Raw genomic sequence first — 20551 nt, forward strand, 5'->3', positions numbered from 1 at the left:
TGGAATGGTACATGTGGAGAAAGGACTCATCTGACTTGAGATCCACAAAATGATACATGTGGATGATATCTCACTTGATTGGCAACGATGTTGTGTGAAATGATGCACGTGCATGGGGCTTTGCTAACCATGATGGTGCGCAGAATGACACACAAAGACACAACTAGCAACAATGATACGTCTAATGAAACATGCAAAAAGGTTTAGTTGGCAATGATGATGTGTGATATGACACACATGTAGGGACATAAACAGTGAGATTATGGCGGAGGTTCCGTCATGTGCTTGATGCTTTGACAAGGAAGCCAACACTGCACTAGTCCTGACAATTGAAATTGGTGCCACTGTGTGTTCCGACAACCAAGAGGAATGCTCTCTAGTGTGCTTCAACATCTAAGAGGGAGGCTTTACAGAAAACCAAATCGTGTATCGCACTAAGCAAACAGATGGACACGACACATGATGGAGAGAATCACACGAGAATACCTTTGGTGAAGTTACAAATAATATCGACCAACTACTCTTGATGTCTGATCATGTCACTGAGGACTCGAGTGGAGTACCTTGTGCAAAGGATTAAATGATGACATGGATAAAGCAGATCCTAGTGTCTTCTGAGACTTGCACAGAGGACCCCGTGTGAAGGACACTTGGAGGAGACAAAGGGCAGCACTAGTTGAAATAGTTGTTGTAGGCAACATTTACAACATGCGATGCTGAATGTGAAGAGAAGAGGAATGCAAAGCAAAGGGCTTCTCAATGGATGAAACTTGCATGGACATATGCTTGCACAATCATGTGAATGATCAATGCCAATGAGAAAGATTAAGAGACGCCTAGTCGATGGATGGAACTTGCATGAATGCATGGATGATCAATGCAGAGACAGGTTATGTAAGGGAGAGGGCAGTAACTTTGATACCACGCTGAGAGTAAAATTAGGATTCCCTCCTTCTCAAGAAACCCTAGGTTAACCCTCTGTGTCTTTATATATTATTGATGAATATGAGATATTACAAATAACCTCTTACCCCTTAAGTATTGACATATAATCCCTTAAATGTTGACACACAACTTTCTAACATGTCTTTCTATATTTCCTTATCTTATGTTGTGTTTAACATTTTAACTGTTAATCTTCAGGTTATTGCAAATAGAGCAGCTGAAATTCTTGGTCATAAAAGAGGTGATAAGTTTGTGCATCCAAATGATCATGTTAATAGGTCTCAATCATCAAATGATACATTTCCAACGGTAAGCATAATTTCCTTTAAACATAAATCTCTTATGTACTTTTGACATTTTCCCCCTTTTTTAATGAGGCTGCTAGATTCACAAAAGATATGATTATGAAAGAAAGTTTTGTTTCTTTTGATTATGCCCTTGTGTTGATTTATAAACAATTTCATGTATTACTGATGCATGATCCGTTAAATTTACTCTTGTAAATTTTTTGTATACTATTTGAATACAATTGCAGTTAATTCTAATGGAAGATTTGGTTTTCAGGTAATGCACATTGCTGCAGCTGTGGAAATTAATTCTTGCTTTATACCAAGCTTGAAGAAATTGCACAGCTCACTCGAATCCAAGGTCAAGATCTTTTTATCTTATTTAAATGTACTATTGAGTCTTGATATCCCTTCTCTTGCATACATATAAGTTGCAAAGTATCAGATTTCTTCATATACATTTTCTTGATAGTTCTTTCTAGTTACTTGAGTTCTGTTGGTTGTGGCCAATCACTCTTGTTGTTAACCTCCTTTCTTTATGCTTTTCATGATATTATGTTTGAGGTCACAGTTTTGACTGAAAACTGCTGGACTTATTTGGATTGAATTTAAAAATTTCTAGAAATTGAACCAAAAAGGTCCCAAAAGAATTGTAGTAGAAAGTATTTCTAGATTTAGAGTTCTAAAGCATGTGGTTCTAGTTAATAATAACTTTTATATTTAGTAACTAATGATTTTATTACATAAATCTATACTGATATTGCACTTGTTTCGGAGGGAATTTGATGCAATTTATCTGCTTGTGGCATCTAAGGACCTTTTTTTTCTTGAGTTATTCAGAAACTAAAGTGGCGTGAAGTTTTAATTTAACTTTAAGCTTCATAGTGATTTTTTTTTCAGTCTCTAGAATTCAAAGATATTGTTAAGATTGGTCGAACACATACTCAAGATGCCACTCCTCTTACCCTTGGTCAGGAATTCAGTGGTTATACCACACAGGTATTTCTAGTTTCTTTTGATAATAATTATGTCTTATATTATGTATTTAATGAGTATCTTGTTATGCCAGCTTTGATAATGCACCCTTAATTTGGTAGGTGAAATATGGTATTGCTCGAATAACAGATTCTCTGCCTCGCATGTATCAGGTAGTATCTCCACTAGTAACTCCACTATGACTTTGTCTTTAGTATTTTCTTGATTATGTTTTGTCATGAGCAGCTCGCCCAAGGTGGTACTGCTGTAGGTACTGGGTTAAACACCAAAAGAGGGTATGTTTTGTTCCACAGTCCAGACATTGTTGTCTTATGTGTTTAATATCAGAGTTTGGGTTTTGCTTGTGATATTTGACTGATGTTTATCCATCTCAAAGATGAAAGATGCTACAACAATTTGAACTCTTTATTATGATAAATTGTGGAGCATTGGATTGGGATTTACTAACATCCTCAGAAAGAACATATGCTAACTCATGACTATAGATGACATTCCACATTTAAAATATCCTGCCCAACCCTCATCCTAGTGGTAGAATTGGTGTTTTATTGCAACAAACACGGTTTGAATCTTGGTTCAATCACTTAATTGCAAACATCATGCCTAATGCCACATGCTTTTAACTCTTTATATATATGTGTATTATTTATGGCTATTATTTACTTAAGTCCATGTCTATTTGTTAACATGAGGTTCTTCATCATCAACTCACATGATTAAAATAGAAACAAAATCATATTTCATCTTTTTTATTATCTTTTTAATTGCGGTTCACATACTGAACGTGCTCTAGTTAATGTGGAGTTTTGATCCTTAAGCTCATAATGTGTCTTTCAACTAGATAGTTTGCCTAGATGAGAGTAACATGGGAAGTGCTTCACTGTTTATATAATAGATCATCATGATTAACTCTGTCTTAATCTTTTAGTTAAGCTCTACAGTGGAAGGTAGCATTCTACATGGTATTTGTTTTCTTTAGTTAGCACTAGGTATCCTAGCCATTCATATTGACTAATCCCTAGATGACTGGCCTTCTCACGGAAGTTTTCCACCGACTATCAGGGTAAATCTGAAAGTGCTCACAATGGATGACCCCAACAACCCAACATCCTAGGTTTGTCATCCCACCGGAGGAAAATGCCTTGCAATGCGTCGTAGTTAGGAATCAAACCTTGGGTGCTTGGGAGACTGCATGGACGCCCTACCACTGTATGCATGGTATTTGTGAACCATGAAAGCAGGGATCCATATCTTGACCATTTGTTGAATTCATATCAAAGCTAACAAACACTCTTCTGTCTATAGTTTGTTCTATCCTGGTTTGTCTATTTGATCTTCTCTTGCTAGTTCCAGTGATGTACTTTTGATGTTTTTTTACATTAATTTCCATATCTAGTATGATGAGTTTTTCTGTGCATAATACTTCAGATATGTAAACATCATTTGTCTTGCATATTACTCCAGGTTTGACGTGAAAATTGCAACTGCTGTAGCTGACGAGACTAATCTACCATTTGTCACTGCAGAGAATAAGTTTGAAGCATTGGTTAGTTTTCACTAGATGTTTTTTCTTAGCTGTCTGGTGCAAACTGTTTCTGGGCCTACTTTATATTTTTTGCTTGCTGTACCTTTTTTAGCCCATGTTTCTTGTTGAATAGTGCTATGCAGTCTAGGCATTAAGATTCAAAATTTCGAGCAGTGTCGAAGTTTTGGTCTTTGACCAAAACAATACTATTTTGGTATTGTGTTGATGTTTCGATAGACACGTTTAAGATGGTACGAACATGTACGACCAATAAATGCTCTAGTTAGGCGATGTGAAACTATGATAAACATGCATATCAAACGAGGAAGAGGAAAATAAAAAAAAATTTGGTTAGTAACAATAAAACAAGATAAAATTTATTTAAATATAGATGAAATAATAGGAGATAGAGCTCAATAGCGTAAAAGGATTCATACAGCCGACCCCACCTAGTGGAAAAAAGCTTGGTTGTTGTTGTTGTTGTTGGCATATACATTGTATATGTCAAGTATGATTTTAAATTTTGACCATGCGAGGCAAAATGATTGCAACATATTATTTCGGTAAATTAATGAAACTTGATACCACTCGGCACTGTCAATGTTTTCTTCCTTTTCTTAATTTCTTTCCTCCTGCAACCTCCAATTCGTCATCGACACCATGCATCATAGTGTCGACATGATATTGGAAGTTTCAATCAAAGATTGAAACTACGACCCCAATCGAGATTTTGAACGTTGGTATCGAGTGGTATCAAGTTTCAGTAATTTACTGAAACGATAGTTTCGATCATTTTGCCCGACACGGTATGAGATTTAAAACCCTACGACACATAGATTGTACTTCAAAGTTTGAATCAGAGTTTTGGTGTTTATTGAAACATGACAGTTTCAATATTGAGTCATACCATGCTAGTATGTTATTGAAATTTTTTTAAAATTAATTAAAGAATCCTTTTCAAAATTACCTAAAAATATCAAATTTATAAAATTTTAAATGTCAATTCTTAATGTCCTATTTTAGTCTATTTTAGAATATCAATCTCTTTTGAAGTTTTAAAATATCTATTTTAAATATCAATATTTTAAAATTTGTTTTTGATCTTTAGAAATATTAATATTTTATGAAATATATTTTTGATCTTTAGGACTATTAATATTTTGTATAACTTATTATGTACTTAACAACTGTAAAGTACCTAAAAGTCACGATTTTGAGTCTCGGAAATAGCCTCTTACAAAGCAAGATAAGTTTCGTACAATAAACTTTTCCCGACACCTGACATTGGCGAGAGCTCCGTGCACCGGATTGTCATTATATATATATATATATATATATATATATAAGGGATTGATGATCTAAATTAACTTTTATCAACTAATCAATTTTAATCAATTAATTGTATAAACATTAGTTAAAATTAATAATTAATAGCATACATTTAAACTAAAGGCAATTTTACTAATTAAATCAAATTAATTTAATTATAGTTTTAATCAAATTATAATCAATTAAACCAGTTAATGATTTAATTGATTATAATCAATTAAATCAATCAACTATAATCAATTAATTCAATTAATAATTATATTAATCAATTATAATCAATTTAATGAATGTTATATTAATTGATTATTGTAAATACTTGGGAGTTTCTACCTCGAGACTCTTGAAACCTTGATAGTGTGGTTGGATTGAGGCGAGCAACAAGAGTGGCGTCGTCGGAGCAAAGGAGGCTGTGGGTAAGGAGTGAGTTGAGGTGATGGCCTAGGAGCAAGTGCTGGTTGTTCAGTGAGCAAGGGATCACATGAGTGGTTCAAGCAATAGAGCCATGAACTATGAACAGTCTGCTCTCCAAAGCTCTACCACCATTCCTCATCCACTCTACACCTAATGCGAGCAACCGACACCACGTAGCTCCATTCCTCAAGGCAGCTTCGTGTATGTTATCAGCTCCAGTATGCACCACTCCATTAATATGAGAATTAACTAGTATCAAACAAGGCATAAAAATCTCATTTGAAAATATAGGCTTTGTGGTAGCACGGGTGTTACAATAGTGATTTGCCGTGCCACCCAATGTTGTATTGTTCCCATCAAGAAACAATAAATCTCAGCCATGCCAGGTGGCATGACTTGAGATTTAAATCTTGTACTTTTTTAGTAGTCTTTGTCCATGTATCTGAAGGTCAACATCCTTACATCCAATTGTGATGTGATTTTTTGGAACACTGGAAACCACAAAATCTGAAAGTCCATTTATAGATGATGGAACCTCCACACGTGAATTTATCCAATAGTCAAGCTTCTGCTAGGTCCTTCAATTTCCATTGAAGAAAACCTGCTGGGTCCATAGGGCTCCACAGTCAGTCCGGCACTTGACATGCCTTTAAAATTTCTCTTTTACATTTTGATGTAAGAATCAGCCAGTAAACAAAAAAAAAAAAAAATTCATTTCCTATATATAAACAGTGGGTTGTTAATGCAATTATAAGAAATTAAAGAGCAGTATGCTTTATCCTTTTTTTAGGGGTTAATGCAATTATAAGAAATTAAAGAGCAGTATGCTTTATCGTTTTTTTAGGGGGGATTGATACATCACTGCCTAGACATCTTAAGCCATTGATACATCACTGCCTACTATCTATATACGTTGGCTATTTCTAACCTTATATGGCTAAATTTGATCAATCTGAACTGAACCCAATTGTAAAGCAGGTCTTTTTATGAAAGTCATCTTAAAATCTAGTCCCATCTTGAACCCTTTGCTCCTTTGATGCAATCTTCAGTTGGATTTTCAGTTCACATGTTTTTTTCCCGAGGATATTATTTTTGCAATCTTCAGAGGTTCATATAAATTACAAGTTACAGCTAGTTGGCTATGTTATAACTTAGCTTTATCTCTTATTGTATTTGATTTGCCATTTTTTGGTGCATTAAATATGAAAAAAACTGAAAATGTGTGAATTACTGCATTATTAGCGAGTCCACCTTCTCAAGTTCTTTTGTTGCCTGTTATATCTTCCTTTTATTGTGGAGGCCTTATCAGTCCTCTTAATTGTGGTTTGTGCTGCAAGCAGGCTGCACATGATGCTTTTATTGAGACCAGTGGAGCCTTAAACACAATTTCAGCTTCTCTTATGAAGATAGCAAATGATATACGACTTCTAGGAAGGTATTTTGACATGCACTACAGTATTGTTTTCTATATTTAAAAACATGCAATTTGGCTTTATGATCACTTTTTGTTGAACATTTTTCAGCGGTCCACGTTGTGGACTTGGTGAGCTGATCCTACCTGAAAATGAACCAGGCAGCAGTATAATGCCTGTATTTCTCTTTCCTTCATATACTTTTTAAGTTTTGTTGCAGTTGCTTGTAACTGCTAAGCTCATAACCATGTTGCATTCTGTCAGTCTTTCACGGTTTCACCTACATCTCAATCCCTACCTTTTCTGTTGCAGGGAAAAGTCAATCCTACTCAGTGTGAAGCTCTTACAATGGTTTGTGCTCAGGTAATTTATTTCAAGTTTTTTCTTTGATCCATACGAATGTAGGAATCTGCAATAGGATATTTATATTGTCTGGTTCTATATACTTAACCTTTCAAGCTACATGAGATGTTAACTATGGGGCAGCAGCTACACAAAAACCATCCTATAGCCCTATTGCATAGCACCTTTACTAAGCTTGTTCTATTTTGAGTTCACAATTCGGAATGGAAGAAAAATCTTTTCCTTTAATGTATGAGGACTGAAAATGTTTTCCTCATGGGATAAATAAACCAAAATCTAGAAATAAAGGTTCTAAAACTATACAAAACTAGCTTTATATTGACAATTGTACCTCAAACCACTTTCAAACATGAGTTAATTATGTTTTGATTTCTTAGAACTAGTAGAGTAGTAGTAAAGGATAACAGGCAATGTGCCAATGCACACCAATAACTGAGCAGAAGGATAGGAATGTAGTAAATGTAGTATGTTCTATTAAGGGGTTGACATTGCACTTGCATTTCAAAGTACAATTAGAACATGTAATTGGAAGCCAACTGCATTTTGTGAAAACTGTTTTTAGTAATTTGCATCTTAATATTTCTTGAGCTGGCAATTTGTATATTGATTGGTAAAAGCATAACTGAAAGCACACCAACTATAACAAAAAAAATTATGACAGTAACTAGTTTAAAATATAATGTGATATTAAATTGATTACCTCCACAACTTATTTTATTTTTTATTTTTATGCAATATATGAACATATGAACATGATAATGAATTAGATCCAATATTATTTTACTAGAACATTAAATACAATAATAATAACAACCAAGTCTTTATCTAATTAAGTGATCATCTATATGAATCCTCCTATGCCATTAGGTCTGATCCCCTACTATATTCATAATCTATATTAAAATGAATGTTTTATCGTTGTTAACTAAGTTTCTTTTGATATTTCTCTTCTCGCTTAATGTGTATATCTATTATGGTCTCACATTGCTTAACTAAGCCATTTATTGTCGTCTATGTACACACCCATACAATCTTAAATGCGTCTTTGGAAATTTTTCCTCAATTAGTGCAATCTGACTTTCTCTAATATTCTCATTTCTTATCTATCCATTCTCATATGTTCACACATCCACCTTAGTATCTTCATCTCTGCGACTTTAATTTTCTGTTTTTGTGCTTGATTCATAGTCCATTATATAACATAGCATGTCTAATCCTCATTTTTGTAAAACTTCATTTTTAACTTTAAAGGTACCTTATGATCCTAAAGAACACTTGACATCTCTATTTAATCATTCTGTTTATATCCTATGTAAAACACCTCTATGCATTCCTTTATCCTTTTTTTTAAATAATCCTAAATACTTTAAGGTGTTAGTTACAGGTAACTCATCATTTTTTATTTTAACAATGCCTTGTTATATATATTACTACTAAGTTTAAATTCCATTTATTTTGTCCTTACTATAATAAGTTTTAAATCTTTTACTCGCCTAGATTCGAGCTTAACATTTACTTTTTTACATATCCCATTTATTAAAACAATGTCGTTTGTAAACATGTGCTATGGTAATGTGTATTGGATGTGTCAAGTGAGATTATCCATGATTAGTGTAAATAAATATGGATTTGAAGTTTGTTGTCGATGTAGCTCTACTTTTATAGGAAACATTTTGGTTAATTCTCCCAAAGTCTTCACTATTAAATCTTCATATACATCCTTAATTGATTCAGTATACCCTAGCATAACATCTTTATTTTTTAGATTTTTCCATAATTTGTACAATAGACGTTTCTCCAGGATCCCGCATTGGCGGGAGATTTGTGCACCGGACTGTTTTTTTGTTTTAGACTTTTCCACATAATTTCTCTCGAAAGTCTATCATAAACTTTTTCTATGTCGATTATTATGGATAAGTCTTGCCTTTTTTCTTCATACTTTTCAATTAGTTGTCGGAGTAGATGTACAACTCTTATCATCGATTATGTCGACACGAATTTAAATTGATTTACGATCAGTTTAGTCTTTTAATGATTTTTTTCTAAAATTTCATGGTATGGCTAATTAACTTAATGCCATTATAGTTTGCATAATTTTTCTCTTTTGTTTTTATACAGGAAACTAGAGTACTTACCCTCTACTGATGAGATATTTGTTTTTGTTTTCAATATCAAGTTGAATACCTTCATAAACCATTCAATATCTCGCTTGCTTAGACACTTCCAAACTTGAATATCTTCCAACTGTTTTTTTTTTAAAAATTTTGTATCTCATTTAACGCTTGTTCTAGAATTTAAATTCTCTAATAAAAATTTAAATTTATATACTCCTTTAACCTATTTAAATTTTTTAAGTTAAGTTGGCCACTTAAACATTTATTAAAAATTGATGAAAATTAATTTTCTATCTTTTTTATCTCATCACTAGTATCCTATTGGTCATCTTCAATACATTTTATTTGGGTAAGATTTCTTGTTTTGCTCTTTCTCGCTTTGGTTATTCTATGGATATTTCTTTCCCCTTATTTTGTATCCACCTGTTGATACAAGCGTTCAAAAATTTCATTCTCGCCTTCACTTGTTACTTTCTTGGCCTCTTTCATAGAATTGCATACTTTACTTTTTAAGTTTTCTTTGTTGTTACTAGTTCTTCCGTACTTTCTCTTGTATTTTCTCATTTCATCATTAAAATTCTTTATTTGTTGGTATCTGCCCTCTTGATTTACTAAGTATGCTCTTGGTTATCGTTTTTAAATTTGATATCATCTTATCCCATATTATATTTGAATCATATTTCTCATAATAGTTGTGCTTCTATCCTCTCTTTAAAGATTCTTTACGTCCCATCTTTTAAATTTCACCACTTGATCTTAGGAGTGCTACATGTTTTCCAGTTAGCTTAAATGTTTATCTAACACTATTAACATATATTGGGTAAATAAGTTTTTTCCTAGGATAATCTTGTAATCTTTATAATTTTTTTATGCCTTTTCTTTTCCAAAAGTAAGGCAATTTTCCACTTATTGCTCACACTTGTGAATGTAACTAAGTGTTTCTTTCTTTTCTTGAAAGCGTATAAGCTATTATAAGTTTATATGCTATTGTAAAATTTAATATAATTTTTTCATTTTATTTCTTATTCAAAAACCATAGTCCCCATGCACTCTATTATATTCCTTATTTCTTACTCCTATATACTTATTTAGATCTCTTCCTATTAAAATTATCTAGTTTGTCAGAATTTTTTTATACTATCTCATTTAGGTCTTCCTAAAATTTATCGGGTGTGTTTGGTTCAAGTTATCATGTGTAACTTTGGTTATGTGATTCCCAAGTAATCACATAATCAAGGTTATGGGGAATAAAAGATAACCAAATGTTGTTTGGTTCAACCTAGGTAATGCAACAAAAACTTGTTTGTTTGAGGGTTTTAACGAATAACCTAGTTTAATATTTTACTATATTACCCTTAGTTACAAAACCAACCATATATTATTATTATTATTATTATTATTATTATTTAAACTCTACGTTTATTTTTATTTTTTCTTTTTCACGTTTTTCTTTATTTTTATGTGTTTTTTTTATTTTTTTTATTTCTTTTCATTTTTTTTTATCGTTTTTTTTATTTTATTTAAATTTTTAAAGTTTTTTAATTTTTTTATGTTTTTTTATTTTTATGTTTTTTTTATTTTTTATGTTTTTAATCTATTTTTATATATTTTTAAATTTTTTAAATTTTTTTTACGTTTTTTCTATTTTTCTATTTTTTTATGTTTTTTTTTATTTTTTCCCCATTTTTTATTATTTTTCTATTTTTTAACTTTTTTATGTTTTTTCCCTAATTTTTTAAAAAGTTTTATATTTTATTTTTTATATTTTATATTTTTTTCTTTATATTTTCCTTTTTTATCATATTTTTCTCTTATTCGAGGGTATTTTGGGTAAAAAAATTTCGTTAATCTCGGAATCAAGAAAAATCTTTTGCTGACGTGTCGGACATGGAACATTACTCGGGAATCATCGATTACCTAAATCAAACATGGTTTTCGTTGATAATCTTGGATGGATAAGCAAGGTTATCAAGGATAATCCCCAACCAAACACATCCTTAGTGTCTTCATCTAATTCTGCTTAAGATCATATATGCTAATTATATTAATAATTTCTTTTACTATCAATATCTTTCCCCTTTCTAACTACTCCTAATTCCTCCTTAATGAACTATGTACAATAATATCTATTGAATTTCTTGTTTTACTTTTTTCTTCGTACCATAATTTAAAATCTAAGTTTTTTATTATGTTTGCCTTCTCTCTTACCCATTTTATCTTATGTAATCATTAATATTCTTCTTTTAAGCATCATAGTTAATACCTCCATTGTTTTGCTAGTGAATATTCTTATATTCTATGTTCCAAATATAAAAGAATCAATATTTATATAATGCTTGTTCTTATCTAACTTAGAGTGTGAGAACTCTTGCATATTTAATACTTAAGTTCTCAATATTCTATGTTGTAGTCGGACCTTATAATTTATTTCTTTTAGGGAACAATCTAGTATTAGTATTATAGTTTGATGAATCTATGCATAATATTTCCCTATTTTTTTCGATGATTGATAACTTAATGCAACCCTTCTATTTTATCCGAGCTTAGAGCTGGCTATAGCTGAGATTATTTGTCATTTGAGGAGTTTAATAGAGAATCAAATAATTTTTAAAAAATATACATTAAAATATTTTTGACAGATTCATTTTTTACCATTAAAATGATTGTTTAAAATTAAAGATAGGGTTACATCAAGGATCAGTCCTAAGTCTCTATCTTTTTACATTAATTATGGACGAACTCATTGCGCACATTCAAGACACAGTACCGTGGTGCATGTTGTTTGCAGATGATACTATTTTGGTAGATGAGACACGTGAAGGAGTAAATGCTAAGCTAGAATCTTGGAGGGAAACACTAGAAGGGAAAGGTTTTAAGCTTAGTAGATTAAAGACAGAATATATGGAATTTAAGTTTAGCAATATTAGAAGTAATGAAACAATTATTAAGATAGGAGAGGACGAGTTGTTCGGAACCGAGAGAGTTAAATATTTAGGATCATTTTTACAAAATGATGGAGGGATTGAGAGAGATGTCTTACATAGAATACAAGCAGGATGGGTGAAATGGAGGGGAGCGTCGGGTGTTTTATGTGACCGTAAAGTACCTCTTAAACTTAAAGGTAAGTTCTATAAAACCGTAGTTAGACCTGCTATGTTATATGGAGCTGAATGTTGGGCTATGACTCGAGCACATGAGCATAAGATGAGAGTTGCAGAGATGAGGATGTTAAGGTGGATGTGTGGACATACGAAGATGGACAAAATAAGGAATGAGAGCATTATAGAGAAAGTCGGAGTTGCATCTATTGAGGACAAACTCCGAGAGACATGTTTAAGATGGTACGGACATGTACTTAGACGATCAATAAATGCTCTAGTTAGGCGATATGAAACTATGATAAACATGCATATCAAACGAGGAAGAGGACGACAAAAAAAGACTTAGAGGGTGTTTGGTTAAGCTTATAAGCTCTCTAAAACAACTTATAAGCTGTTTTGGAGCTTATAAGCTCTTCAAATTTGTTTGGTAAATTTTTTTTCAAACAACTTATAAGCTGTCAAAATAAGCTGTTTTGGAGCTTATAAGCTGTTTTTAAAAAAGTATGGAAGACCCTACTTTTTTTAAAAAAGATCTTATTTTAATAATTTGTTTATCTAAAATATCCTTATATAATTTTATAAATCCCCATCTTATCCTCGATAAATTTTTATAAGCTTAATATCTTTTTATCTCCGTTGACTTTTTTTCCAACGTTGTGTCATCTTCTTCGCCAACGCCTCTTCTAATTTACTCTCCCCCGATGCAGAAATTCGTCCAAAACCCTCTATTAATAAAAATCTCAAAACCCTCTATTGATAGTATTATACCCTTTTTGATAATTTTATTAATAAAAAGATCTTATAATACCAAACACATCAATATCTTTAAGTTGATTGTAATAAGTTCACCCAAATACTTTAACAACTTATTTTTAAAATAAGACCTAACAACTTATAAGCTCCTAAAACAACTTATAAGTTGTACGAGCTTATAAGCTGTTTTTAATAAGTTTAGCCAAACACCCTCTTAGTTAGTAACAATAAAACAAGATAAAATTTATTTAAATATAGATGATAATATAATAGGAGATAGGGCTCAATGACGTAAAAGGATTCATACAGCCGACCCCACCTAGTGGGAAAAGGCTTGGTTGTTGTTGTTATTATTGTTGTTGTTTAAAATTAAAATTTGATAATGAAATTGTTGATTTATATAATAATTTTGCAAAGGTTACTTCAAGTGCACCGTACCTGCTGCATATGAAAAATGTTCTCGCAAAGTATGTTATTGGAGGAAAGCACTTTGAGCATATCTTTATCAGATACCATTGTTGAACCATAAGAGTGCTTTTTTAAATAAGCATTTTTTTTAGAAAGCAACCGTGCTCACCCTAAATGAAGTAAGTTCTCTAAAAGAAATGTTTACTTCTAAATGTTCATGGGCACATTATGTGCTCAAGTGTCCTATCATGACTGATACAACAACAATAACTAAACTTTTATTCTATTAATAAGGTTGGTTATATGAATTCAATTACGTCATAGACTTAATTTACTATTATATTCTTATTTATTTTAAAATAAATATTATCCTATTTAATCGTTGCTAATAAAGTCATTGTTGGCCTCCTTTTTTTTATTAATGTGGGTAGTTGTCGTGTTCTCACATCGTCTAACTAGGATATTTATTGGATGTTTAAGTAGGTCTACATCCATTGTAAACGCATCTCGTGAAGTTATCTTTCAATAGATGCAATTTTAATTTTCTCTTTAATGTTCTTATTTCTTATCTTGTCTATTTTCATGTGTCTGTACATCCATCATAACATTCTCATCTCTACGACTCTTATTTTTTGCTCGTGTGTTCACTTCATAGCCTAACATTCAATTCCATATAAAATAGTAGGTTTAATTGCCCATTTGTAGAATTTTCTTTTAAACTTTAGAGGTTCCTTACAATGACAAAGAACACTAGACGCCATCTTCTATTTCAACCATCCGACTTGTATCCTATATAAAACATCTCGATCAATCCTTCCATCCTTTTGTAAAAATGATCTTTGAAACTTAGAGCTCTCAAGTAGCTCGACATCTCTTATTTTAATAAATATCTTGCTATGTCTAATATTACTAAACTTAAATTCAATATATTTTGACTTTACTTTACTAATCCTAAAACCTTTTACTTCTAGCGTTTCTCTTCAAGATTTGAATTTAATATTTACTCCTTCGTAAGTTTCATTGACCAAAATAATATCATCTCTATCAAACAATGCCATCCTATCATAAAAGGAATGCCATATGATCATTCACACTCCATGAAATAGACAAGTGTCAATAATGCTATTAAAACAAAAAAATAGGTGATTAATGGAAATCAAATAGAACAATTTCATTCTCCTTATTCTCAACAATTAAAGGGTTAATCAACTAATATATCCTTCACTATAAATTTTTTGTTACAATTATAACCTCAGCAACAATTTTTTCTCTCTCAACTATTAGTTATAACAATTTTCTTGTGCATAAATTTGGAACATACTGCAAATTTGGCCTATAATCTATAATTTGTTAAATTCAAGTTAAACTAATTAACTGTTAGCCTGACATCTTATCTTCATGGGATGTTGATAACACATTCTGTTTTCACTCATGTCCAACTTGCTCAATAAATAATTTTATGACTTTGTAATTCACTACATTTAACAAGGCATGTAGGATGATCTAGAGACAAAAATCTCATTAGTTGAATGCGTATTTAGAAAGTGGGATATTACATGATATATTAATTACTTAATCCAAAATCTAATCATACCTTTGACAACTACTGTAGATATAAAATAAGCTAGATTCCTTCCCTGTTCTATGCCTTCCACCACTCTATTGCCAGTAACTTTACCTCTTTAAATTGATGATTCCAGTTATTCAATTCCCTTGAACCTTACCTGTTGATCTTATATTTTAAATTATAATTAGTGCTGATATATAACAAAATCATGAGGTGTCTTAATAACTTGCTAATTAAGTATGCCACTAGTTTCTGAAACATTTTGGAGAAATTGATGAGAGAAGTGCAGCATGCAATTTGTTTTTTCAAGTTTCTCGTATTGGTATAAATGAAGAGGATAAATTTTTACTGCTCAAGGGAGACCCATAAAAAGCAGTTACCAAAGGCTGCTAGCAACACGCTAACAGTTTAGTTGAGTGTCATGAGAGGACATGGATGCTTACATATTTTAAGAAAAACAAAATACTCCTTTAGAAGTTATAATCTGCTTTTTTGTTAGTCATAATAACTTGATTTATTTCATAAGTCATATATAACTTTTTGTAGATGATGATTCTTATCTGTTGTTAAAAAAAACAGGTGAACACATTTCTGACCCATAACTTCGTGCAATAGAGCAAGTATTGGCTGGGTTTTCAGTAGGCACCTTTGTTTTAGTCCAATTCTTCATGTTGGTTTGATAAAAATTTAGCAATAACATTTTTAAAGAATTTATTTAAGAATGTTTACATTGTTTCAAACATCAATGATAGCACTGTTTCTCACTGTCGTGACTATTCAATCCTTGGCTGTCTATGGTATTGCTGAGGTTTTCTGATATTTGTAGCAAGTAGTAGCCAAAGTTTTTCTCTATTCTTTTGCCAGGTGATGGGAAATCATGTAGCTATAACTGTTGGTGGATCAAATGGCCATTTTGAGCTCAACGTTTTCAAGCCAATGATTGCTAGTGGTCTTCTTCGAGTATGCTTAGCTTTACCTTATCGCTAATTTTGTATGATATGCATTAATGATGCCAGTAAAATGCATATTAGCTTTTATTTAGTTGAGTAGCATCACCTATCAGAGAGAATTAAATAAAGTACTACTGGAATCACAGAAATGATTTCTTTTTGTTCCAAAGAAGAATTCTACTCTAATACATACTTTATTTTCAATAGTCTCTTAGATTACTAGGAGATGCTTCTGCATCCTTTGAAAAGAATTGTGTGAGAGGAATTCAAGCTAACCGTCAGAGAATTTCAAAGCTGTTGCATGAGGTAATCTTTCAATACTGAATCATCACATTATGCAATTCCATTTTATTCTACTTTCAAAATGACAATTTTCTGTCTCTGTGTGATTCTCAGTCCCTGATGCTGGTTACATCTTTAAACCCTGTAAGTGTACTGCACACTGGGCTCCACATTGCAGCTTAGTTGCTGCCTTGCTGGCTTGACACTTACCTTCAACCTTTCATATTTCAGAAAATTGGCTACGATAAGGCCGCTGCTGTTGCCAAGAAAGCTCACAAGGAAGGGACAACGTTGAAGGTAATGCTAATTTGAAATTTCCAAATTTAGTCCATCATTTCTTGTTCTTCAAGCTAATTATGAGAAAGTTTTTTGTTTTTATTATACAAAGGGCTGATTTTGAAAATTCAGCATCTTTGATCTCATTAACTTGTACTTGAGTTACTTAGTACTTGATAGAGCTCAATAATACAACTGGCAAGGAGCACTGCAAGGCAATTAGAAAGAACTCTGTTCTATCATACACTTATTTGATTACACTGGCAGCACTATAATAGAATCTTTATAATAGAATCTCTATCAGTATTCTAAATGACGGTCGAGGTGGCCTCCTAGGCAGGAGGCGGGCATCAACCGCACCGTCTCAGGCTGAGGCAGTGCTTTAGGTGGTAACTCACCTTCTTCCGCCATTGCTGCGCCTAGAGTCGCCGCTACTACCGTTTCGCCACCGCGACATGCCCGCATGTATGGCTTGGCCCGACGACGAGTTCGGATGCGTCATGTGAGCTCGAACGTGACGTTTGGCCCTGCGACGCATCCGAATGCGTCGCAGAAGACTTAATTAAAACCTAATAAAAGTATCATATATATATATATATAATTATATTTTTTAAAATTTTAAATATTTAGATTAAATATTTAATATTTAGTTAATATATTTGATTAAAAGTAAATATTATAAAGAATAATGATTATTTATAATATTATGTATAAAAAAGGTAAAAAAATATTCAACCGCCTAGGTACCGCTTAGGCAGCCGAGGCGGTAGGCGGTCACTGACCGTCCCGCCACCACCTACCGCCATTTACATCTTTATTTTACAAATCTCATATACTTTTCTAGGCATATATTTAATTTCTAGTGATGTGCATCTTATCTGTTATTCAGACGCCCAACTAGCCATACGCATTCCTTCTGGTGTGGCTCAAGGGTACTTATACCATGTCCCATGGTCCTTGTGTCATCCTAGTAAACCTTGTAATAGAGTACTTTCATCATCTAAATTACTTCAAATGTAATCTAATTTTTGAAATATATCATAGTATAACACATCAGGTGAAGTGACTATACCCTCCAACACCTTGTAACTAGATACTGCAATTTGGACTCTGATCACCAAGCCATCCTGACCTGAATTGATCCCCTCTTTCCAGTCCTCTGAAAAAACAAATTCTAACTGTACGCGAGATCTACATGTAAAGCTAAAGAAGGCTTTCTCAGTGCATAGGCTTTGGCTTAGTATTGTTTTTCACCTCTTGGCATGGTCCTCTAATTATCTTGTTCATATGCTTCTAAATTGGCAACCCTGTTTGTTATTCAATTGATCATTCCTCTTTGGGGATGCCCTTTTCTGATTAATTCCTCAATTTGGAACTTTTAATGAATGCAATTGTGTCTGTGCCATGCCATGTTCTTAGTGATATCAGAAATACTTTCTCTTATCCCCTTTTAGAATGCAAATCAAATTGGTTGTGGCTTAAACGATAACAGATTGTGAACATCGATTTCCTTTGAAGTTCCTGAGATTGTGGGGGCATTTGGAAGTATTCCTTTAGGCCTTCTCATTACAGATAGGCAGCCTTGGATGCTTCTCTTCCTGTCAAAACCTCCTCTCCTCAACCATTTGGAGCTTCATCTCTTCAGCCTTAGCTTGCATCACATTGTCTGTAGTATAGTATCTGACTTTCTTAATGGGTCAGCATACTCCTTTATGAGCTTCTCATATAAAGTATGTGAGAAGTAGGATGATTTTTAAGGCAAACTTGAAGGCAGTTATCAAGATAGTCATATTTGATGTATAAAAACTGTCTAGCCACCTTGATGAATCATTTTAGAAATTCTAAAAGATGCTTATCACCTTGCTTTCATGTTATCAAACCAATATACTTTGAGCTATTTGGTTATTACCAAGGTAATAAGTTTTAAGACTGCAAGTGAATTCCCTTATGCTAGCAATTTCTCCTCTAGAAACTTAGAGAACCAGTGGTTGTTATCTCTCACAACGTTGTCGGGAAATTGGACATATTTGGGCATTTAAAATTCTATACGACATTGGAATTGAAAGCATTACTATATTTTAAAGTGTCTATGCTCCCACCATTTCATCTTCTCCTCTTCACCTATCGGCTCATGCACACCTCTGGTTGGTGTTCTTAACTCGGGTAGAAAATCCACTAGTTGATCAGCTGCAGAGGTTTTATATTTCATAGTGCTACTGGACTATTCTTAAAGGTAGAATTCTTCTATTGTTTAAGTCAATAAAGAAAAGTTTTTTCAATCTTGCGTTTTATATTAATTTGCCAACTAGTTTCTTTTCTATTACTTATTCTTAAACCGTCGTTACCTTTGTTGCAGGAAGCTGCCTTGAGCCTTAATGTACTCACAGAACAAGAGTTCGATGCGCTTGTGGTGCCGGAGAAGATGCTCGGACCCTCTGACTAACTACTTATAATCTTTGCTATCTATTCCATTATCTTGTAGGGAGCACCATTCCTACATGGCTTTGCTGGTAAGATGCACTAATGGTAAACAAACAATTGAAATTTTTTATTCTATCGAGTTGTATCTCTCTGATCGCGAACTGGTGTCCTGACTTTTAAAGGTCAGATTGTGTCGAGTTACATAATTGTTTTTTTATGCTGGACAAATAATTTTGTACTGTTGGTTTGTCACGCCAACACGAGGGAGATTCTTTCTATTTGCAGCGCTCAAGAGAAATAAATTTCAGCACTCTTTATGATTCACACTCAATAAAGACTACTGTTTCCTATCAACGCAGCAACACTGCATGGCCGCGTCTTTCTTTTCACATTTTCTTTTTTCGTTTTTTGACTAGTGTCGGCTAAAAGTTGAATTCCCATGTCCAAATCACTCTTTGAGATGCTGTTTTGTGACTAGTTTCTCGCTTAACAGTTGAATTCCCTTGAGTTGTTCTATGATATAGAAATTACATCAAAATCTTTTGAGATGCTCGGTCAAAGTTCAATTTTGTTGTCATACTACTAAATTAAAATTGGACTGCTTGTTTTAGGCCACTCGATTATAAGTTGCACCCTGTTGAACGGTCCAATAAAATATTAATGATCACAAAAACATATTTGATGCTTTTTTCCGTTTCTCTCAACTATTTTATTTTTTTACAAATGCTATCTTACAATTTAAAAATTTTAATTATAAGTAATTCATTATCTCTTATAAAAAAAATAATTATTAAGATAGTAGATGTTGAGTTATTTATAATTGAGAGTTTTAAGTTATTTAGGATATTGTTTTAAAAGGATAAATGGGTGGAATATTATGTGTATTTGTGATGAAAGAAGTTTTTCAAAATGATAATTATGTGTCTTTGTGATGAGAGAAGTTTTTCAAAATGATAGTTAAGATTTATTATTTTTAAAATGAAACCGAATGTTGAGTTATGATTGGATATGAGTGTAAGATGAGTATGTTTAAGTGGATGTATGAATATAAGAGAATGAATAAAATTAAAAATAAAAATATTAATGAAAAAAATTAGAATTGTATTTGTTGAGGGAAAATTTTGAGAAATACATTTAAGATGATATAAATATTTACTTAGACAACTAATAAATATTCTAGTTAGATAATATAAAATTATGATAAATTCAACATCAAATGCGTAAGAAAAATTAAAGAAAACTGGATTAAGATAAATATATTTAAATAAAAATATTAATATAATAAGAGATAAAGTCTAATAATGTAAGAGGATTTATATAGTCAATCTTAACTAATGTGATAAGATTGAATTGTTGTTGTTTTAATTTTCTGTTGTGCTCTTGTGCATGCTATTTAAATGCTAATGAAGGC

General features: G+C 32.3%; 1 protein-coding gene across 1 annotated transcript in view; it reads left to right on the top strand.

The window, feature by feature from the left end:
• The window catches only part of LOC122040995 (fumarate hydratase 1, mitochondrial), a 36158-nt gene extending 16664 nt beyond the window's left edge, over positions 1-19494 (top strand). The window contains exons 4-17 of the mRNA XM_042600511.1: positions 1144-1254; positions 1510-1593; positions 2133-2231; positions 2330-2380; positions 2454-2503; positions 3693-3774; positions 6834-6928; positions 7017-7083; positions 7218-7268; positions 16076-16171; positions 16369-16467; positions 16558-16587; positions 16675-16740; positions 19076-19494. Of these exons, the coding sequence (XP_042456445.1) occupies positions 1144-1254; positions 1510-1593; positions 2133-2231; positions 2330-2380; positions 2454-2503; positions 3693-3774; positions 6834-6928; positions 7017-7083; positions 7218-7268; positions 16076-16171; positions 16369-16467; positions 16558-16587; positions 16675-16740; positions 19076-19162 (1068 nt within the window). The 3' untranslated portion in view covers positions 19163-19494. The remainder of the gene's footprint in view (positions 1-1143; positions 1255-1509; positions 1594-2132; positions 2232-2329; positions 2381-2453; positions 2504-3692; positions 3775-6833; positions 6929-7016; positions 7084-7217; positions 7269-16075; positions 16172-16368; positions 16468-16557; positions 16588-16674; positions 16741-19075) is intronic.
• Positions 19495-20551: the final 1057 nt, after the last annotated feature.

Source organism: Zingiber officinale, chromosome 2A (genome assembly GCF_018446385.1).
Source record: "Zingiber officinale cultivar Zhangliang chromosome 2A, Zo_v1.1, whole genome shotgun sequence".
Lineage (NCBI taxonomy): Eukaryota > Viridiplantae > Streptophyta > Magnoliopsida > Zingiberales > Zingiberaceae > Zingiber > Zingiber officinale.